The sequence below is a fragment of the Microtus pennsylvanicus genome, chromosome 3, assembly GCF_037038515.1.
Source record: "Microtus pennsylvanicus isolate mMicPen1 chromosome 3, mMicPen1.hap1, whole genome shotgun sequence".
Lineage (NCBI taxonomy): Eukaryota > Metazoa > Chordata > Mammalia > Rodentia > Cricetidae > Microtus > Microtus pennsylvanicus.
The window spans coordinates 63,195,927-63,218,917 of NC_134581.1; the positions used below are offsets into that span (position 1 = coordinate 63,195,927).

General features: G+C 49.3%; 1 protein-coding gene across 1 annotated transcript; it reads left to right on the plus strand.

Moving 5' to 3' along the window:
* Positions 1–6,376: 6,376 nt before the first annotated feature.
* Positions 6,377–22,502, plus strand: Lman1l (lectin, mannose binding 1 like). Its single transcript, XM_075965750.1, is given in 13 exon segments — positions 6,377–6,670; positions 10,054–10,208; positions 10,307–10,414; positions 10,516–10,574; positions 12,404–12,503; positions 16,010–16,130; positions 17,106–17,161; positions 17,841–17,973; positions 18,463–18,614; positions 19,618–19,685; positions 20,421–20,544; positions 21,363–21,490; positions 22,370–22,502. Coding segments are annotated over 13 exon segments (1,512 nt in total). The 5' UTR covers positions 6,377–6,495.
* The last annotated feature ends 489 nt before the right edge of the window (positions 22,503–22,991 follow it).

Sequence of the window (22,991 nt, forward strand, 5' to 3'; positions counted from 1 at the left end):
CAACTTTGCCCACCAAGGCCACCTCTGCACATATTGCAGGCTGATTTTTGTGAGAAAGCAGGCAGCTCAGTCATTCAACTGTAAATGTCCAAGTATCTGCGGAGTATAGACTAGGCTGGATGATTGCAGCAGCGTGGACCCTGTGGAATTTGTGGTTGAGAGGACAGACACACAGACAATGATAGGCTCTTACGTTGTGAAGGAACACCCAACACCAGAGTGTCATCCATGCTGAGCTCAGGGAGGGTGCAAACACAGATGGTACCCCAGGGAGAGGAAACCACAGGTCTGGGAACTCAGATGAGTGAAGACAAACCTTGGACAACTGGACACCGGTGGACAGCACTGGGAGATCAAGGGGCCTGCGGGTGGAAGGGTGTGGCCTACGTGTTTCCTATCAAGCCACGAGTTGGAATTCAGTGACAGGTTTGGGGCTTCAGAGACATTTCAAGTAATGCCATTTTCAAAGTGATCACCCTCGGTCCCAGGAGGGAAGTGTGAGTAGGGTGGTGGTGAGAGGTGTAAGGGGGTCAGTAAGTCGCCATGCTCCAGAGTGAAGGAGAGGGAGAAGCTCTGACTTCCCTGCCGGCTGGGTGTGAGCAAAGCGGTAGCTAGGCACCTGCCAATCAAGAGGACCAGAAGAGACCATCCCAGGTTGTGATGAGGGCAGTCTGAGTTGTGTGCTTTTGAAACTGCCAAGAGGTAGGGAATTGGTAAGACGCAGGCTGGAGAAGGAAGTGGTGAGTTGCCAGTGGATGGACTGAACCTGAAGGATGAGGTCCAGTGGTAGGAAAGAGCATAGGACAGAACCTGAGGGGCTCTCAGCAGGTCAGGAAGAGGACGTTCACAAGCCTGCAAACCCAGCGCTCGAGAGACTGAGCCAGGTAGATAACGCGTTAGAGGCCAGCCTGGGCTACTTATTGAGACCCTGTCTTCAAAAAAAAAACCTAAAAATTGCCTGTGCAGGGCACAGAGGAGGACAAGTTTGAGATTAGGAGGGAGCAGGGAAGTGGTGTTCCTGAGGCCCAGGGAGAGGCTTTCGATAGGGGAAGCCACTGGGGTCCTGCCTCCCAGAGGCGTAGAGAGACACTGAGGCATTAGTGTCCAAGTCCAAGGAGACTGGCCAGAGTGACCTCTGTGTCTGGTCAGGCCCGTAGCAGGAAAATGTATCTGGGACTGGGAGGAGAGGGAGTTAATTGTCTGAGGGAAGAACATTGGGTCATGTCTAAATTCTGAAGGGAAACCAAACTGCTGAGAAGGCGTTGGGGGTCAGAGCGTTCCTTGGAGCTGGTCTCTGAAACCTCGGAGGAGACACACACTGAGGCCCTGGTGAATGTTTAATGATCAAATTGAAACCAGATACACACAGTGCTGTATCCCCAGCGCTTTCAGGGTGAGAGGGCAGGAGGATTGAGAGTTCAAAGCCACTTGGACTACATAGAGAGTTGTGAGACCCTGTCTTAGGAAGAAAACAAAAATGACAGCAGCGTGGGTGGGAGCTGATTTGTAACATTGATATCTAAATCATAAATACGGTGGCTAATTTCAGACCACCATCTCTGTTTAGAAGCCAGCAGCAGAGACTTGTAGAGGAGCAGAGTCAGAGCAGGCGCAGGTCTAGGTCACCTGAGACCTGAGGGTCCTTCAGCTTCTCTCCCTTATCCTGTCCCCTGCCTCTAGCTCCCTTCTCTATATTTCCTTTCCTCTTTCTGTTTTTGTTTTATTTTTAAAGGGTTTTTGGGTTTGAGTGTGTGTGTGTTTTGTTGTTGATATCTGTATATAAAGTGCCAGAGACCCAAGACCTCACAAATGATAGGCACGTGTTCTAACAATAGGATTGAGCTAACCCAGCAGCACAGGTTTTCCTTTCTTTTTTGTTTTTTGCTGAGATGAACTTACATTACTGAGGCTCCTACCCCCATTTTCCAGGTGCTGGAAACACCAGCCTGTGACTCCAGGCCCACTGTATGCAGTCCTAGGAATGAAACAGGACTTGGTGTTTGCTAGGCCAGCACTCTGCCAGCTGAGCCTCAGCCCCAGCTTTTGCTTTCTGTTTATGCTGCGTTTCTCCTGTCCTCCAGCTGTCTGTGTGACTGTTGGGTTGTTGTAAATGAGCATGACATAATTCCTAACCTAGAGGGTACCCCTAACATTGTGGACAGATGAGGGAACCCTCTCAGGAGTCAGCTTGCTGCCCAGAAATCCTTTGGGGTGTCACCTACTGCCAGTAGCCAGCCAAATAAGACAGAGGCATCAGGAGGTGCAGGCCACTTTCCAGGCACTCAGTAAAGGGTGAGTATTGGGTGGTGGTGAGGGTGTTCCTTCTCAAAAGAAGGACACATGAGGAACAGAGGTAGAGGTGGTGATATTCCTAAGAAAGATGCATTCAGAGCTGAGGAGTGGGGTTTGGGAGCAAAGAAAGCTGAAAAAGGCTTCGCAGACCAAAGTGGAGCCCAACTTTAAGCAACTGTGTACAGACTAGGGGCTACCATTGGCCTGTGCAGGACAGAGGAATAAGGGGAAGATCTGAAATCTAAAGAGTTTCTAGCCTGGACTGAGTTCAGAAAGGGAACCAGAAATTGTGGGGAAGGAAGCTGCTGTCAAGAGGACAGAACGTGATGGGTGATACTTGAGCTGGGCAAGCAGGAGAGCAGAGATGAAGGTCAACCCAGCTGCTGTTTTGCTGAGCTGCCCAACACTGTGTGTGTCAGGCCCTGGTCTATACACACGTCACATAACCCTCCAGACACCTCTTATATACTATGTCATACAGTATTTATCTGTAGTATACAGCACATTGTAGTTAAGAAAGCCAAGGTCCAGAAAGATTGAGACACAAAGTTACAGGCTAAAAGTGACAAGAGCTCATTTAAGTTAGTGATGGCAGAAGTGAAGGAGGCGGGAGGGTGTAAAGGTACAAGGACATCCTCTGACCCCTGGGGTGAGGAGCCTGGGGAGGGTGTGCTGGAGCAGAGATTCCACTAATCAGGATGTCCGGAATTTGGGGGCATACAATAGAACGGTTCCTTGCAGAGCTATCCATGCCTGTAGCCCCTGGGGAGGCTGGGCTGGAAGAAGGGATTTGGGAATCCCTCGTGGTGGAAACTAAGCAGAGATGAGCAATCCTAGCAGGCAGGTACAGAGGAGGGAAGGGACCTGAGGACCCCAGCTTATGAGGCTGGGAAGGGACAACAGCTGACAAAGGTGCCGTGCAGGGAGCAGAGGACTAGGGGAACAGAGGTGAGCACAGCAAAGGGAGAGTCCAGTGAAGGCGAAGGGTGAGCAAGATCGCAGGGAGTGCTGCATGGAAGCTGCGATGTGAAGTATTCTCTAAGCCAGAGGCCCTGTGTGATGTTAACAAATATCTAATTGGTTCCAGTAGGAAACAGACAAAAGTAAGGATACTGCCATGGTCCAATTTGGTGAACCAGTGAGTTCACCGGGGTTACTTGCAGGAGTATGGGTGAGGGTCATTTACAGGAGGAGGAGGAAGAACTCAAAAGCAGATGCGTTGATACATGGATGAAAATGGGAGTCTCTGGAACTTGCTGCACAGCTTGCAAGAAACTGCACAGATCACAGCGTCTGCTAGGCAGCTCCACAAGTCTGAACCTCCTCAGTAGTTCATCCTTAGATAACCTGGAGACTCTTACACATCTCGTCAGTTTCAGGGACTTCTGAGAGTTCTGAACTGTGTGTTTCCTGGGTCTTAATGAGCCTCCTTTTAGAAACTCTCGAGTCTTAAGGAGCTGTCCTTCCCTCAAAATTCTCTTAGTCTTTAGAATTTACTAGATTTCAGTGAACTTCCATCAAGGTGGTTTGTTAAAGCTCACAAGGAAATGGCTACACAATACTTTGCTTGGATAGAGGTGAGAGCCAGGAAGCAGGGGTGTAGGAGGATCCATTTTTTCCTGAGATTAGCTGGGAAGGTGAAAGTGGTTGAGCATGGTACAGTGACTTCCTTTACCATGTCCTAAATGTGTGTGTTCACAGCCTGGGACTACTCAACTGAACACAGCCCAGACACACAGCTTTCAGAATGCTTGAAAGGCTGCGTGGAAAGCCAACCTCTATCTGGATGGAAAGTTTGGAAATTAGCGTTTCTTACCTTTCAAGAATTTTTTTCTTATTATGTAAAGAGTAGGCTGGAGTGTAGCTCAGTGGTAGGGCTCCCTGGGTTGGATCTCCAGCATGAAAGAAAAGAAAGGAAGAATAGGAAGTAGAAGGCGAGCCTGAGGATATAGCTCAGTTGGTAGATTGCTTACCTGGAAATAAGTCCTAGGTTTGATCTCCCACACCACATAAAACTGATGAAGAATCAGGCGAGAAAGACAGAAGGAAGAGATAGGTGGGTTGCTGTGAGTTTGAGACCAGCCTGGTCTAGATAGCACATTCTAGGGCAGCTAGGGCTATAAAGTGAGATCTTGTCTCACAACAAACAAACAAACAAACAGAGAACAATTGTAAGCTGGACATGGTGGAGCACACCTTTAGTTCCAGTACTCAGGAAACAGAGACAGGTGGATCTCTGAATTCAAAACTAGCCTGATCCATGGAGTGAGTTCCAAGATAGCCAGGGCTACACACACACACACACACAAACCCTGCCTCAAAAATCTAAATAAAAAGCAACAAAAAAAAACCAACTATGACTACAAATGTTGTAACCTTAGCCTTGGGGACAGTGAGCAGAAGGGAGACTCTAAAAGTCATCTCATCTACACAGCAAATTCCAGGCCGACTTAGGTGACATGAGACCCTGTCTCAAAAAAAAAAAATACAATGAACCCTCAAATTCCTACCATCTGGCTGGGGGGGGGGGTGGCGCACACCTTTAGTCCCAGCACTTGGGAGGCAGAGGCAGGCAGATCTCTGTGTGCTGAAGATCAGCCCAGATCAGCCTGCTCTACAGAGTGAGTTCCAGGATAGTCAGGGCTATTACATATTCATTCCTACTATCCTTTTCAACAGTTACCACCCCAGGTCTGACCTGCACTGTCTATACCACCTGCTTGTCCCAGGCTTTGAGATATGTGAGAGCAAATCTCAAACGTGAATTCATCCAGAAAGCTTTAGTATATTTCTCCTAAATACTGAAAAACCATAAACTCAGTACCATATTACACCTAAAAAATTTCCTAAATACTAAAAAACCATAACCCCAATATATTACACCAAAAATTTAACCACAATTCTTTATATCTCATCAAATACCCATTATTCCAATTTCCCCAACTATTTTATTTTTTTTCCAGTTAGATTAAAATTACACTCCAAACAAGTTCTATACATTGCATTTGTACTTGCTCTCCCCTCCATCCAATCCCACCCCTCATTCATCTTTTGTGAGACAGGACCTCACTACAGAGCCCAGGCTGGCCTTGAACTCAGAGTAATCCTCCTACCTTGTAGGTACTGATGTCACTAGCATGAGCCACCACACCCAGTTATACTTTGCTTTTTTTTTTTTTTTACAAAGGCAGAGCCTCACTGTGTCATTATGTCATGTCTGGCCTGAAACTCACAGTACAAACCAGGCTAGTCTTGAACTAATGAAGACCCCCCCTGCTTCTGCCCTCTGAGTGCTAAAATTACAGGTGTCACCACACCTAGCCTCATTTCTGGTTTTTGTTTTTTGTTTTTTGTGGTTTTTTTTTTTTGGTTTTTCGAGACAGGGTTTCTCTGTGGCTTTGGAGCCTGTCCTGGAACTAGCTCTGTAGACCAGGCTGGCCTCGAACTCACAGAGATCTGCCTGCCTCTGCCTCCCGAGTGCTGGGATTAAAGGCGTGCGCCACCAACGCCCGGCCCTCTCATTTCTGTTTTTAAGACAGGGTTTTACTGTGTTGCCCCGTCTGGCCTGCTATTTACCAGTCTTATCAAACTCACAGCGGTCCTCCTGCTTCAGCCTTCTGAGTGCCAAGATTATAGGCATATGGGCCAGCTGCTTTATCTTTAAGACACACTTTCCTTATTTATGGAATTTATTTGTGGGGGACCCAGAGGCACTGGCAGAATGAGCTATCTGGTGCACAGGATCACAGAGGGCCATAGCTGAAGAGGAGGGGAAGGGGCCGGGTGGGAGGCCAGAGAGTAGAATATGCATGTGCTGTTGAAGGAGAGGATGCAAAGACTACCCCCCAACAAGGAAGAGCAGGGCCTGGCACTGAGCATCCCTTAGCACCCCATCCTGTCACCAGCTACTGGAGCTGAGGGAAAATGGGAAGGCAGAGTAACCCAAAGAACAGGGGCGAAGCTCAAATTGGCAAGGAGCCCAGGGGACAGTCAAGGCTGCAGGGTGGAGGTGAGGGAGGGTGGGGCCTAAGATCAGACCTGCAAGAGAAACAGGATGTGTGTTTTGGGGGGTGAGGTGCACAGAGTCAAAAACCAAGATCCTGGAAGGTTCCGGGTTATCTCCCTGCCTGACGGTGCATCCTGGATCCCATCATTATCTCATAGCCAGGATAATCCTGGTGCCCAGAAATCAGCTCCTTTGCAATGCTGGGGACCGGAGGTCCATCACCTTCCCTCTGCCTTCTTTTCCCACTGCTGGCTCTGTACAGTGCTGAAAGGAGCTTCCCTCCTCAACGCAGGTTTGAGTACAAGCTCAGCTTCAAGGGACCAAGGCTGGCAGTTCCGGGGACTGGAATACCCTTCTGGAGCCACCACGGAGGTGAGGAACAAAAGGGGACTGGCCATGCCCAGGGTCCCTCAGAGTGCCAGAGGGCCTCTAGCCAGATGGACAGCGGGGGTGAAAGGTGCTGTATAGCGAAAGGGGTAACACGGGGGCGACAGTGCCTGGCCCAAGACCCCTCTCCGACCAGTCTCCTGCTCTGCCATACCCAGCTGCTTTGTCTTTCAAGACATGCTTTCTTTGTTCATGGGATTGTGTGTGTGTGTGTGTGTGTGTATGTATGTGTGTGTGTGTATGTGTGTGTGTTTGTGTGTGTGTGTGTTTGTGTGCATGTGTGTGTGTGTTTGTGTGTGTGTATGTGTGTGTGTGTGTTTGTGTGTGTGTATGTGCGTGTGTGTGTGTGTGTGTTTGTGTGTGTGTGTGTATGTGTGTGTGTATGTATGTGTGTGTATGTGTGTGTGTGTATGTGTGTGTGTTTGTGTGTGTGTATGTGTGTGTGTGTGTGTGTGTGTGTGTAGGACATGGAGGCACTGGCAGAAGAAGCTATTGGGCTTGCAGGACAACAGAGGATCGCAGCTAAAGAGGAGGGTGAAGGGATGCAAGACTCGGGGAGAGGGATGGGGTTGTGGCCAGAGAGCACCACAATCTCACATCACCTCCCAGCTTTAGTTTCTCCTGTGCCACTCCTCTGCCCCAGGACCCCTACTTGCAGCCTCCTCTCCCTCTGCCTTCTGACTGTGAACACACAGGTGTGCACACATACACTCACGCACACACCTAATATGCCTGACGCACAATAACAAGGCGCCTTGAACAGGGAAAAGTCTCTTTTCTGCTATAGTGATATTTTATTTGTGTTTTAATAAGTAAAGCTTTCCTGAAGATCAGAAAAGCAGAAGAGCCAAGCCACTAGAGAAGTCTTACCTCTGCCAAGGCTGGGCGACCGCAGATTGAGCTCTGAGCCTCTGTCTCCTCCCGTCTTACATCCCCTCTTGTGCTGGGATTAAAGGCACATGACTCCCTGCTACTAAAATTAAAGGTGGTAGGCCCCACCACCTGGATCTGTTTCTGCACAAATCTTACGTAGCCCAGAATGGCCTTGAACTCACAGAGATCCATCCACCTCTGTCTCCCAAATCCTGGGATTACAGGTGTGTACCACCACTGCCTACCTTCTAGGGTTTAGCTTTGCCCTCTGATTTTCAGGCAAGCTTTATTTATTAAAACATAAATAAAACATCATTATACTCTGCTGTCCTCATCCTGAGCTAGAGGTCTGCTGGAAGGGAGGCCCTATGTGTCCAGCTATTTTGTTACAGCGAACACCAGACCCTTTCCTGTGGAGTAGAGGTGGAAGCAGACAGGAGAGGATCTTAACTCACAGGTCTGTGCTCAGGGTCTTCCAAACCCAGACCTACAATTTGTCTGATCTTGTTCATAAAGGGTCTGTGATGATGTCCTGAAAACTATACAATATACAGGATTTTAAATTAAGGGTCAGAGTAGGTCATGAACTGAGCCCAAGAACATGACTCATTTTCAAAATATACTGTGAGTTTTGCCCAGCCATGAATTTTGTTCAGATCCTCCTAGCTCACAAAGCAAAAAGAAAAGGAAGGTTGGCTATGTATTTCTATATGAGATACTAGTTCTGAACAATGGTCTGATTCCTAAGAAGCTCCAAGATGGCAGAAACTTTGATCCTCCTCCTCCTCCGAAGCCCAGGGGGTAAACAGAGAATGGGCTCCTTCACAGCCATGGTGCTGCCTTAGGGACAGTGGCAGAGCCAGTGCTCTCTGCTCAGAGCCTTGCCACGTCTAAGGTGTCACAGAGCATGTGGGGGGTAGAGGGACATCCTCCAAGATCACCAGGCGATATGATTATAGTTGATTCATTCATCTCTCCTTTATCAGAGCCCCACCCAACGCTCCCCTGTGCCAGCCTGGATACCCAGAACTGAGTCAGGTTCTCAGCCTGGGGTGAAGTCCCAGACACTCCCCATAAAGATGAGTATGTAAGCTTAGTCAGATAAGCCTTACCTCCTGCAAATCTCCTAGGGCTGGGTGTGGTGGTATAGTCCTGTAATCTCAGCACTCAGGAGGCTGAGGCAGGAGAATCAAGAGCTTGAGGCTAGCCAGGACTGCTTGGCAAGACCCTATCTTTGTTATAAAAAGAATTGAGATGGCTTAGCTAGTAAAACCCTAACAGCCTGCATTTGATTTCCAGAACCCCACAGTGGAAGGAGACAACAGCTATTGGAAGACTATTGAAAGTTGTCCTCTGACCTCTATGTATGTGCCTGCATGTGTGCTTACACACACACACACACACACACACACACACACACACACACACACACACACACTTTTCTTTTTGAGACAGGGTTTCTTCTGTGTAGCAGTCTTGGCTGCCCTGGAACTTGCTCTGTAGACCAGGCTGGCCTCAAACTCATTGAGATCCACCTGCCTCTGCCTCCCAAGGACTGGAATTAAAGGCGTGTGCCACCACCACCTGGCCACATTAATGTTTTAAAGTATGAGAAGAAAAGCATTGGGCAAGCAGTGCTGCTCAGTGCTGGGCCAGCTCAGCTCAGAGTGCTTGTTTGCATGTTCAAGGCCCTGGGTTGGAATCTGAGTCCCACACAAAACCAGGTAGAACAATGGTCTGATTCCTAAGAAGCTCCAAGATGGCAGAAACTTTGATCCTCCTCCTCCTCCGAAGCCCAGCACTCTGTGGAGATGGAGGCAGGAGGATCAGGAGTTTGGAGTCATCTCTATCCAGAGAGTTCTAGGCCAGCCTGGGCTATTTTATAAAAACAAACAACAGCTCATTTCAAGAAGTGGTGGCTTCCAGGGAACTCTGAAACTTCTGTGCTTCCCCACCCGCCACTGACCTTTGCAGAGCAAACAGGCTGGATTAGCAAACTCCCGAAAGTCTTGCCAGGGTCTGGGCCTTGTACCAGGTTCCAGGCTGGCAGACCAGAGGGTGGAGAGCCAGCTAGAGTGGCTCCTCTGACTCCCCCCTCCCTCTAGTTTCAGTTGTGTCTGGGATTACAGGTGTGTGTTACCACACTCAATTTTAGGGGGACACTGGGGATGGAACTCAGAGCTTTGTGTTTACTAGGCAAGAACTCTACCAACTGGGCTCCATCCCCAGCCCCATAAAATGAAATCGTATAAAAATCGATGGCATAGACTTTCAGTGAGGCTGAAGTGGAACACAGGAAAGGACTGGCTCTTGCTGCCTTTTCTGGGTAACACTTACCAGCTGGATGCCGGTCCAATTTCCCCAATGGACTCTTGCATCTCACCAGCCAGCCCCATATCAAATGACAAGGTCTTTCGATACCCAGGGCTCAACTTTCACCAATGAGACAGGTGGGAGAAGAGGGTCTTGTGGTCCCCAACTGCCCTGCTCCACAGATGCCATACCAGGCCTAGAGGAAGTGCGGCTGGCTCCGTCTATGAAGAACCGTAGTGGTGCTGTGTGGAGCAAGATCTCTGTCTCCTTCCCTGACTGGGAAGTGGAGATGCAGATGAGGGTGACTGGACCGGGGCGCTGGGGAGCCCTGGGTATGGTGAGTGATCCTTACTCATATCTGTTGGGGAGGTGGGTGTTAAATCCCAGGTACCAGTATCCTTCAGAGTTTCTGACCCATGGGCCTGGAACTTGCAGGCCATGTGGTACATCTGGGACAAGGGTCAAGTCGGCTCTGTCCCAGAGGGGCTGGTCTCATGGGATGGCATCAAAATCTTCTTTGATTCCTCTGCCAACAATATCCAGGTGGGTAGTCATCTCCTGCCCATTCTCCCGCCTGTTTTAACTCTGACCCTCAATCTCCTGACTGTGCCTGAGGCTCAGGCTGATTGTCACCTCCCATGCAGAACAGCCCTGCCATTCGAGTGCTGGCCAGTGATGGGCATGGCCTCCAGGAGCAACTTGGGTAAGGGTCTGAGGGAACTGACCTCCCCCGTCCCTGGACTTAGCAATCACCTGTACTTCCTCACCTAAAGAGCCCACCCCTCCTAGACCTGCCACCTTAGCTGACCTCTCATTATGAGCCCTGGGACCCTTTCCCACTGGTCTGAGCTGCACGTCAGGAGCCAGTGCGACAGTGTGCTTGCTCTTCTGGCTGACCGCTCCATCTTTCTCCAGTCATTAGCTTACCAGCCCCAGGTAAAGCGATCAAGACCCAAACTACCATGAGGTTCTCACTCCAGATGTCCTTATTAAGAATGGCTTGGGGCCGGGCGATGGTGGCACACGCCTTTAATCCCAGCACTCGGGAGGCAGAGGCAGGTGGATCTCTATGAGTTCGAGACCAGCCTGGTCTACAGAGCTAGTTCCAGGACAGGCTCCAAAGCCACAGAGAAACCCTGTCTCGAAAAACCAAAAATAAAAATAAAAAAAAGAATGGCTTGGTAGGTGAGGACACGTAGGCCCAGAAAGGCTCATTGCCCTGAATGGTTTCCCAGCAGTGGCCAGGGAAGATCTAGGCACTAGCTGCACTGCTGTCTTAACTCCCAGCTGAGGTGGCCTCCCGTCCTTCTCCAGCTGGCTGCCCTAAGTGGCTGGACTGGTTTGTCAGTGTGTCTCCGCAAACATCCTTAGCCCATCACAATTAGGATAATTGCTGACATTTATGGATTTGGGCTTACTGTATACCAGGCGCAGTGCCCAGACATTTGACATTGTCTTGTGAATACTCATAACACTGTTATGAGGTAGTTGCAATTATTATCCTCATTTGAAAGACAACAGGACTGGGCCCTGGGAAGGGGAGCGAACTTGCCCAAGGTTATACAGCCAGGCAGTTGCTGCCTTGAATCTGGCTTCTCCCTGCTCTCTACTACCCAACACTCGGCTGATTGTGATAGCATAGGTCCCAGAGTGTGCACCCATGAACCAGAGAAACTCCGGCCCAACTCTCTGCTCCTAATTCCCTGGGCCTGCTGAGCCTTTCTGAGGGAAAGGTAAACTAGCCATATTTTCCTTGGCCTTTAGGACAGGTCTCCTGTCTGCCTCCAAACAGTCTGAGCCGCAGAGCTGTGGTGGCGAACACCTTTAATCCCAGCACTCAGGAGGCAGAGGTAAATGGATCTCTGTGAGTTTGAGGTTAGTTTCAGGGCTAGAGAGATGGCTCAGTGGTTAAGAGCACTGATTGCTCTTCCAGAGGACCTGGGTTCAGTTCCCAGCACCCACATGGCAGCTCACAACTGTCTGAAGATCCAGTTCCAGGGGATCTGACACCTTCACAGCAGTGCACATAATATAAAGTAAATAAACAATAAGAAATATTAAAAAAAAAAAGAGCTAGTTCCAGGACAGGCTCCAAAGCTATAGAGAAATCTTGTCTCGGACCCCTTCCCCCACCCCCACAAAGAAAAGAAAGGGACAGGCCTTGAAGCTTAAGGAAAGTAGAATGGGGGAGGGGCAGTGGGCTTGAGAGGTGAGCTGGGGGATAGAAATTGGAAATCTCACAGTTAGCCTGGGCCTCTGTCCCTTTGCAGATGCCCCTGGCTCCTGGGAACTCTCAGGTTCCAGCCAACATTGCCACGCAGCGTTTTCTTTCTTCCTTCTTCTCTGGCCAAGGAAGCAAACTATTGCAAGGGAGCCTCAAGCTAGACAACAGGAACTTATTCCAGGCCAAGTCACCTAATGGGGACAGTGATAATTAATTCAGGCTTGAACAGAGTTGCTCCTGGGATGTCCCCCATTGGCCAGGCCAGTCTGTGGGTCTGTAGGGGCTGGCTGCATTCCAAGTGTCTGTAGGGATGGAACTGTCCGCGAGCTGGGCTCCTGTCAGCGGAACTTCAGGAACTGGCCATATCCCTTCCGAGCTCGGATCACCTACTGGAGGCAGAGGCTGCAAGTGAGTCACCCCTGCTGTTTCTGTGGGAGCCTCCAGTGGGGTGCCTAGCGTTCCAACAGCTTCATGCCTGTGACCCATGTCACTCACACGCGTGTCTTCACAGCTATGCTTACATACATGGCTCTGGTACACTCAGACCAGTACTCACAGGTGCTCTTCCACTCACACAAAGGGTTTTTTTAAAAATGATACTACATTTTTTTGGTGGGGGCATTTTGTTTCTTTTGTCTTTTTTCTTTTTCTACATTGGACCGCTGTTTTCCCTCCTTCCTCTCCCCTCCTCCCCCTCCCCCATCCATTCCTCTTTGTTTCTTTCTTTATTTTTTTTTTAAGATTTATTTATTTGAGCCAGGCAATGGTGCCAAACGCCTTTAATCTTAGCAGTCAGGGAGGCAGAAGCAGGTGAATCTCTGTGAGTTCTAGGACAGCCAGAGATACACAGAGAAACCCTGTCTTGAAAAACAAACAAAAAAGATTTATTTATTATGGTGATACAGTGGTCTGTCTACATGTATGCCTGCAGGCCAGAAGAGGGCATCAGATCTTATTATAGATGGTTGTGACCCACCATACGGCTGCTGGGAATTGAATTCAGGACCTCTAGAAGAGTCTGGGCTGGAGAAATGACTCAGTGGTTAGAAGCACTGCCTGCTCTTCCAGAGGTCCTGAGTTCACTTCCCAGCAACTACATGGTGGCTCACAACCATCTGTAATGAGATCTGGTGCCCTCTTGAGGAAGAGACCTGGTCAGTCATCCTCATCAACTTAGACCATGACACCCAGTATGGACAAGTTCAACAGAACCACCATATACGGGCTGCCCATGCATGCTTCAGTATTGCCAGGGCATAAATTTCAATTTTTCCAGTTTCCTCTAGAAGAGCAGCCAGTACTCTTAACCTCTGAGCCATCTTTCCAGTCCCCTCTTCCTCTTTTTCTATTCAGAAAAGGGCAGGCCTCCTACGGATATCTACCAACCAAAAATGGCATACCAAGCTGCAGTAAGACTAAGCACTACACCTCATATTAAAGACTGGATGAGGCAACCCAGTAAGAAGTAAAGAGTGCCAAAACTGGCAAAAGAGTCAGAGACAGAGAAGAAGAAAAAGACAAGATTTTCTGAGTAAATTGGGAGCATGGGGACCTTGGGAGAAGGTTGAAGGGGAGGGGAGAGGCAGAAGGAGAGCAGAGAAAATATAGAACTCAAAAAAATCAATTAAAAAAAAGAGTCAGAGACAGCCCCCACTCCCACTGTTAAGAGTCCCATAAGAATGGAGCTGGAGAGATGGGTCAGCGGTTAAGAGCATTGCCTGCTCTTCCAAAGGTCTTGAGTTCAATTCCCAGCAACCACATGGTGGCCCATAACCATCTGTAATGAGGTCTGGTACCCTCTTCTGGCTAACTGTATAAATAATAAATAAATAAATATTAAAAATAAGAGTCCCATAAGAAGACCAAACTATACAACTGTGCATACACACACCTCGGCAAGCCCCGCACAAGCTCTCTGATTGTCAGTTCAGTCTCTGTGAGCAACCTCTGAGTCCAGGTTAGTTGATTTTGTGGGTTTTCTTGTGGTGTCCTTGACCCCCTGGCTCCTACAATCCTTCCTTCCCCTCTTCTACAGGATTCTCCAAGGTCCATCTAATGTTTGGCTGTGGGTCTCTGCATCTGTTTCCATCAGTTGCTGGATGAAGCCTCTCTGATGGCAATTGGGCTAGGCACCAGCCTATGAGTATAGCAGTATAATATTAGGAATCATTTCATTGACTGTTTTTCCCTTCAGTCTTGTTTGGTTCTATCCTAGGTCTCTGGGCTGTCCAGCCTCTGGGTCCTGGCCCTCCAGGCAGTATCGGGGTGGCTCCCTCTCCTGGCATGGGTCTCAAGCTGGACCAGTCATTAGTTGGACACTCCCACAGTTTCTGTGCCACCTTTACCCCAGCACATCTTGCAGGCAGGACAAATTGTAGGTCAAAGGTTTTGTGGCTGGACTGGTGTCCCATTCCTCCACTGGAGGTCTTGCCTGGTTACAGAAGATGGCTAGTTTAGGCTCTGTGTTCCCCATTGCTAGGAGTCTTCACTAGGGTCACCTTCATCGATTCTTGGGAGTTTCCATTGCAATAGGTTTTTAGCTCATCCCCAAGATGCCCTCCAATCCCAGTTATCTCTCCAAGTACTCTTTCCCTCCATGCTCCCCTCAACCTGATCCCTCCTGTTCCTTTCCACCCCTGCCTCCCTCCACCCTCGATGTCTATTCTATTTCCCCTTCCCAGGGAGATTTATACACTCACCCCTTGAGCTCTCTTTGTTACTTAGCTTCTCTGGGTCTGTGGACTGAAGCATAGTTCTCCTCTACTTTACAGATCATATTCACTTATGAGTGAGTACATACCATATTTGGCTTTCTGGGTCTGGGTTACCTCACTCAGGGTGATTTTTTTCTAGTTCTATCCATTTGCCTGAAAATTTCATGATGTCATTGCTTTTTACAGCTGAGTAGTACTCCATTGTATTAATGTACCACATTTTCTTTATCCATTCTCTGGCTGAGGGGCATCTAGGTTGTTTCCAGTTTCTGGTTATTATGAATAAGCTGCTATGAACATAGTTGAGCAAATGTCCTTGTGGTGTGATTGAGCATCCTTTGGGTATATGCCCAGGAGTGGTATAGCTGGGTCTTGAGGTAGATTGATTTCCAATTTCCTGAGAAATTGCTGTATTGATTTCCAAAGTCGCTGAACAAGTTTGCTATCCCACCAGCAATGGAGGAGTCTTCCCCTTGTTTCACATCCTTGACAGCATGAGCTGTGGTTCATGTTTTTTATCTTAGCCATTCTGACAGGATGGAATCTCAGAGTTGTTTTGATTCGCATTTCCCTGATGGCTTAAATGTGTTGAACATTTCTTAAGTGTTTCTCAGCCATTTGAGATTCTATCTGTTTAAATCTGTACCCCCATTTTTGATTGGATTATTTTTTTATGTCTAGTTTCTTGAGCTATTTATATATTTTGTCAGATGTGGGGTTGGTGAAGAGCTTTTCCCATTCTGTAGGCTGCTGTTTTGTTCTATTAATGGCGCCCTTGTCCTCACAGAAGCTTCTCAGTTTCATGAGGTTCCATTTACTAATTGTCTATCCTAGAGCCTGTGCTATTGGTGGTCTGCTCAGGAATCTGTCTCCTGTGCCAATGAGTTCAAGCTTGTTCCCCATCTTCTCTGCATTTATGTTGAGGCTTTTGATCCATGTGGACTTGAGTATCATACAAAGAATCTTAAGACACCCAGAACATACAAGGCTCAGGTGAAACATACAAGGCACCCATATCATTTTCATGAACATACACGGCTCACATGAAACCAGCATCCATATCATCTTCATGCCATTCTGGTCCCAAGCTGTGTAGTTTCTATCTTCCCTCAGCTCTGAAGCCAGTGAGGCTGAGTAGGGGTCAGTGCCTTATCCTGGGACCAGGCAGAGGCAGGAGCTCACTCTGCCCATCCCTCTCAGGTGTCCTTGAGTGGAGGCCTTACTCCCAACAACCCTGAAGAGCTCTGTGTCAATGTGGAGTCCCTGCTCTTGGGCCCTGGAGGCTTCTTTGGGGTCTCAGCAGCCACCAGCACCTTAGCAGGTGAGGACTCTACCAGATAGGTAAGAGCAGAGGGCTGTGTTTGATAATGACAAAACTTTATTTATTCTAAAACACCTTTGTATGGTGTCAACTACTTCCTCATCAAGTGGTCTGGGCTGGTTACACCCCCACTCTGACTTCTCCGTCAGGAGGTCACACTGGCCTTGAAGAGTTCTTGAGAGTCTCAGAGGGGAGACTGAGACTGTAGCTCTGTTGGTGAGTACTCTTGTGGCATTCGGGATCCCAGGTGTGGTGGTGCACGCCTGTGAATCATATCACTAGGGAGGGAGAGGTGGGGGAGTCAGGAGTTCAACGTTACCCTCTGCTACATAGCAGATTCAGAGGTCAACCTGGGCCTCATGAGACCCTTACACACACACACACACACAAAAAAAAAAAAAAACCTCTCAAATGATATAACACATGAGGAATTTTATATTCCCGTATCAATATCCATAAAGTCACGTTCCTGGATGCTGCGGATGGTGAGAGGGGGACAGCACAAGCTATAGTAGGGAACCGCAACAGCAGGGTGTCTTGTAGTGGAGAGCCATGGAGAGTCCTGCAACTGAAAAGCAGGCTGAACCAGAGTACTGGAGCCTGTGAATGCCAGGACTTAAGTCTTTAGACCCTGGGTACAGAGGAGCCGTAGAAGGTTTCTAAGGAGAGAAGAGGGACATGGTTGTGAGCTTGCTGTGGCAGCAGCCACTGTGTGCTCGGGATTGCAGTAGCAGCAGCCTTAGGTATCTCGTGGGCTACTGCATGGCTGTTGGGCTGTCTCTCTCTGGCTGTGTAGTTCAACCCATACATCCCACACGCTTGTCTATTTGACCTTCATACCTTCCCCATAAGACAAAGGTCAAAGTCGTCCAGAGTCATGCAAGCCTCTCGTTTTCCCAAAAAATACTAGAGTCTGGATGGATAGGCTGCTGGGTGAAAAGTTCCTTATCTTCCTTTCATCTGCCCCTCTTCCAGATGACCATGATGTCCTGTCTTTCCTGACCTTCAGTTTGAGGGAACCAGGTCCAGAGGTAATGCCAGTCCTTTCTGCCTAGGAGAGGTAGCTCAGAGACACAGCTCTCCTCAGATGCCTCCACTCACAACAGGACATCCTTAGACCTGACATTCTAGTTCTCATCCCAGCTAGCTAGCTCTCTGAGCCCTGCTGAAGTCAGGCCTTGGGTTGGGTAGTGTAGGGGCCAGGGTTTGTCCTTTAGGACCCCTAGGTGGTATTCACCTTTAATTCCAACACTCAGGAGGCAGAAAGGGGGGTGGATTTCTGTGAGTACTAGGTTAGGGCTGCACAGTTAGGATCTTGTCTCAAAAACATCAAAATAAAACCAAAAAAAGCCCAGGGTGGGGGTTGGGAGAGGGAAGAGAAGGAACCCTAAAGAGGGGGCTGGGCCAGCAAAGAGGGGAGAAAAGGATGCCTGAAAGAGATGAGCCTAAATGAGCACCATACCTACAGGCTTAAAATGTCCAAAGGCCTGAGCTCACAGTGAGCAGAGAAAGAAGTGAAGCTGTGGTAGATATGGGGCTCATACGGCTGCTGGGCTCCATGGGGCCCTGGTGGTTGAGCTGTGGTCCTCCTTGGTCCCAGTGAGTCTATGGTTTGGGAGGGAGACTGGGCTCCCAGGGGCCCTGAGGGAAGGCTGTCCCCCACAGGATTCTCATGCATTTGGGGTTTGACCTTTTGTCTTTCTCTTCCAGGTGGCCCCCCAGACATTCATGGTGAAGGAGCAGTTCCGCCTGGCTAGGAAATTGGAAGAGCTGCAGGCAAGGCTGGCCCTGGGCACCAGCAAGGACAGCATTTGACCACTGGGCTCTGAAGTCCAGGAAGAAGGTAAGGACCCAGGAGCAGGCAGGTGGGGCTGTAGTACATTGGAGGCCACAGGTCACTGTCCTTAGAACCCGAAGTCCATTAACCAGGGGAGAAGTGGAGGCCCAAGGAGGTCGTATCTAGGCAGAACCTGGGTATTCTGACCTATTCCTATGAGACCCGCCCCCAAGACACATTTTCTTTTCCAGCGCGCATGTGTGTGTGTGTGTGTGTACAAGAGTATTTGTGTGACAGTCAGAGGACAAACTTTGTGGAATCTATTTTCTCCTTCCACCTCTACATGGGTTCTAGGGATCTGGGAATCAAACTTACATTATCAGGTTTTCCTGGCAAGCACTTTCCTATTGCTTACCTTGCTTGCTGACCCCCAGACCCATTTTCCAGGGGAGGGTCTTAGAAGCAGAATCTACACCTCCTCATGTGCCACTCCAAAGCAGGATCTGCTGCCCCACCCCAGCGACCTTTCCAGTTTGGCTTTGCCCCAATCCCCAGGGGAAAGATTCTTTGACCTGGAGGATATACTGGGCAGACAAAGCCAGATCCTGCAGGCCCTCCAGGCTCTCTCCAGGCAGTTGGACCAGGCTGAGAGGAAGTGGAAACAGCAGCTGGGGCCTACAGTCCAAATCAGGCCTGAGGGAGGCTGGGTGAGTGACCCTGGGGCACCCTAGTCTCCACCCACAGCTTGTAAGAATAGTGGCAGTCTAAGCTAGCCTTGTCAAAACTTGGAGAGAGAGGAGAGCAGGTCACAGGATGCAACAGAGCGGTATGTAAGAGGACATTAACACATAGCAATTGTCCTGGAGCCACAGGCCTGGGCTGCAGAGAAGAGATGCCAGGTATTTGGAATCCAGTCTACAGACAAATGGCAGAAATAGACTAGGCACTGATTGGCATATAGCCTCACGTGTATTTGCATAAGACTTGCTTAAATGCTCTGCTGCACCAGAATCCTCATTTCATCTCTGCTACCACTCTGGCTCCTCCCTCCTCGTCCCCCACCCCCACCCCCGTGTCATTCCCTGGACATGCTCTGACTTGGGGAGTGAAAGGTAAACCCAGCCAAAGTGCAAGCTAGTGGGCAGAGGGAGCTGGCTGCTCACACAGGGTTTGCTGGGCTCTCCCAGCCCAGGGCTTTAATATTTTGTTCTCAGTCCAGAGAAATCTAGGCTAGACTTTTGGAGTGACACAGAGGGGAAAGGCCCACACTCCAGGTATTTCTGGTCCTGCCTTCATGCTCTAGACCCCACTGGCATGATTCTGCTCACCCTCCAAAGGGTCAGCTATGTCTCCAGGTCACTTTGCCAGACTTGGGCCCATTACTGGATTCTAACCAGTGCTGACCCTCATTTTGGATCACAGCCTAGGAGAAAGACACAGAGAGATCCTTTTAAAAAGGGAGAAGAATTTGTGGAAAGCCTAGAGGTCCCTTTTGGGAGACACATCACACCTTTGGGTCCCCCAGAAACCCAGAAACCCCAGAAACTCAGATGGATAACATCTATGGGAGATTTAGTGTGTCCCAAAAGGGAGAGAACCGTGATTATTTAGTAAGGCCATGAAGAAGAGTAAAATATCCCTGGGGAACATGGACCCTGAGGAGAGGGGCACTCTACTCTGGACACTAGATAAGAGCTGGCTCTCCTGTAGAACACTGCTAAGGTCAGCACCCTGCTCTATGGACAGCGGACTCTGCTCCAGGCCCTGCAGGAGATGAGGTAAGGGGAGTAAGGGGTAGAGTGACTGAGAGGGAAACAAGGCTCCTCTGACATCCTGCCTCTGTCAGATTCCTGCCCGCCCGCCCTGCCCCATGATGGGGATGTAGCCATACATGGCTTTTTTACCTGTGTGCTGGGAATGTGGACTCAGGTCCTTGTACTTGCAAAGCAAGCACTTCTACCCACTGAACCATCTCCTCAGTCCCCGAGGGCATACATTTTGATGGAGGTTCTTGGAGGAAGCCCAGCCAAGATGAGGCCCTTTGGAGGAAATGATGTGAGGTTATTTTGCCTCCAGTCTCCCGGACTCTCACTCTGGCTCACCCTTGCCTGCAGAGCTCCCCTTAGAGCTCCTGGGGTGGGAAGATCCCTTGAACATTATGGATCCTGTGGCTGTATCCCCTCCTTCTAGATGCCTGGGGGTGGCAGAGGGCAAGAGCCTGAGAAGAGCTAATTCCCCTGGGCTAGAGATGAAAAGCAGAGCCCAGGGAGCCTGGTCCATAGACAGACACTTTCGGAGAATTCTGTGTATATGCTAAAATTGTCTCAGGTTCTAGGGAGTGTATTTTTTTTAGAGAAAAAAAATGGCCCCAAGGATAAGACTCTATCAATGATATTTATTCTTTACCATGTGCTGGCTTGGGGGATTATGGGAAGAGATTAGGTAATTTGGGTACAACCAAAAAGGATAATGGATCATCTTTCTTGATTTCCATGCCCCCACCACACCACCAGGAAAGCAGCTGCCCGAATGGCTTCAGGAGCCCAGGTCTTCTATCTGCCTGTGGGTACTAAGCATCACTTTTTTGAACTGGACCAGATCCTCAGCCTCCTGCAGAAGGACCTCCAGGATCTGGTGGTAAGAAGTAGTGGATTGTACAAGGTGCTCATCCTTGAGGTCTGGTCTCTGCCACCCTTTTCCTAACACTTCTACAGCTTTGGAGGATTTGTCCAGTACCCCAACAGGCACATCTATGTATCTATATGTGCCTGCACATGGACATGAAAGGACACAAGAACACAAATTTCATAATCAATCTCTCTCTCTCTCTCTCTCTCTCTCTCTCTCTCTCTCTCTCTCTCATTTTTCAAGACATGATTTCTCTGTGTAGTCCTGGAACTTGCTCTGCAGACCAGGCTGGTCTCAAACTCATAGAGATCTACCTGCCTCTGCCTTCCAAATGCTGAGATTAAAGGAGTGCACCACCACCACCTGGCTGTCTTTGCACTCTTTTCCTCAAGAGGAAGGCCCACAAAGTCAGAACTACCCAAATGCCCTAGATGACCAGAGGAGAAGTGGGGTAGACCTTGCCAGGGACCACTCAGGTTCAACAGTGGTACTGACTTCCCCTGAGCCTCTGTCCTTTCCTTGTTCTTTCCCTTGCCCTCATGTCCCCATCTGCCTCTCCTTTTCTCATCTCTTAGACCTTTGGTCTGTTGATGATTCCAGGGCCTGTCTCTTCTGAGCTATTCCCACAGATGGAACCATGCAAGAGTGGAGAAGGAAGCAGTTTTGGACACTTGTCTTTTTTCCTTGTTCTAGATGACAGCCCCAGATAGCCCCAGATAGCCCAAGCTTGAGGGAGCTAAATAGGGACCATGCAAGGCATGGATTCAGGCCCCCTCCCCTCTCTTGGGTTAGAAGCTGAGGCAAGGCCTCATGCTGTCCCCTTTCAGAAAAGGACAGCCAAGGCTCCCCGCCCGTCTGGCTGGCTCCCAGGAACTTCTGCATGTCTTCGGACCAGCATCTTCCTGTTCTTCCTTGTCATTCAGACCGTAGGCTTCTTCTGCTACATGAACTTCAGGTGAGCCTTCCCACAGGCAGGACTTCCCATAGAACATTTATATCTTGGTTCTGGTCTACAACCGGTGAACTTGAAGTAGGGGACCCCAAAGCTCAGACGGGAGCTACCCAGTTCACCAGAAGGCTGGGAGCAGAATATAGACCAGCGACACCTCACTTATCAAGCCCAGACACCCGCTCAGGCCCCAGTTCCATCTGGTCCTGCCCCACAGAGCTCACTCTAGCGTGAGCATCTGAAAATTACCTGACAGCCAGCAGTGCTGTGATGGCTGGGAAGCTTGGAGAGCCGGGAAAAAGCAACGGAATCATGGTGGGGGTGGGGGTTTATGGGGATCAGGGAATTGACCTGGAAAGGATATTTGATTTGGGTCATCAAAGTGACTAAGAGTTTTCCAGCTTGGCAAAATAGGTAAAGACATTGATGCAGAGGGAATAGCATCAGAAAAAGCGTGGAGGCATGAAAAAACATCTTTAGGGGAAAGAAAAAAATGCAGCAATTGAATATTGTTGAAGTAAAGTGCAGGGCCAATTTACAAGACTGGGCAAGGAACCTGGGTGTTCTGGATTAGAAATGAACGTCTTTAATCTCAGCACTTGGAAGGCTGGGGCAGAGGGATGATGAAGTCTGGACGAGCCTGGGCTACATAGTGAGATCTTCTCTAAAAAAGAAAGAAGAAAATGTGTTCACAGGAGTGCAGCTTTGGCACTAAGCCACCCAGAAAGACTTGAAATGCCAGGGTGAAATGTGAATGTCTGTGGCATGTCAAGGGAGCCATAGAAGGTCCTAGAATATGGGAGGCCATGATACACTGTGTACTGAGACGCAAGTGGGAGTCTTGGTTTCAGAAGGAAGACTCAAGTAACTTTTTCTCTCTGGCAGCAGGCAGGAGCTGGACAAGAGGCTCCAGGAGTACCTGTCCACAGGAAGCCTTCCTCTAGAGCCCATGTTGCCCATCCCTAGGACCCTGGGGGCTCTAAGGAGACAGCCTGTCCCCTCCAGCATGCATGCTTGACCCAACTCAAAGCCATGTCTTACGGGGAGACAAAGGGAGGATGGAGGATTTGGCCAGTATCCTTCCTGAGTGCCCACATCTTAGCTTTTGGCAAGTTCATCATATTAAAGGTGATGTTCCTCGCGCTGTGCTGATCCCCTCATTTACCTGGTAGCTTTCCATCTTCTCTGGGTGGCAGGAATAGGGTTCGAGAGGGCAGGAAGGCCAAGGGTCAGATACCCCCACAGCCTTTTCCTCTGGGCTGCCTAGACAAAGGGAGACAGCTGTGCACAATTCTGCCCCTGAACTCACCAAGGACAAGGAGAGTCCCCTGGGTTCCTTCTGGCTCATCTTTTCAGTACCCCCAAACAACACTCCCCTTCCCCACTCCCTGAGGCTCCAGGGACAGCAGGGCAGACACGTGACAGAGGAACTGAGAGCAGACTCACCGAACCATGTAACTAGAATTCCTGATCAGCTCTTGCGGTCTCCCCACTTCCTAGCCTTGTA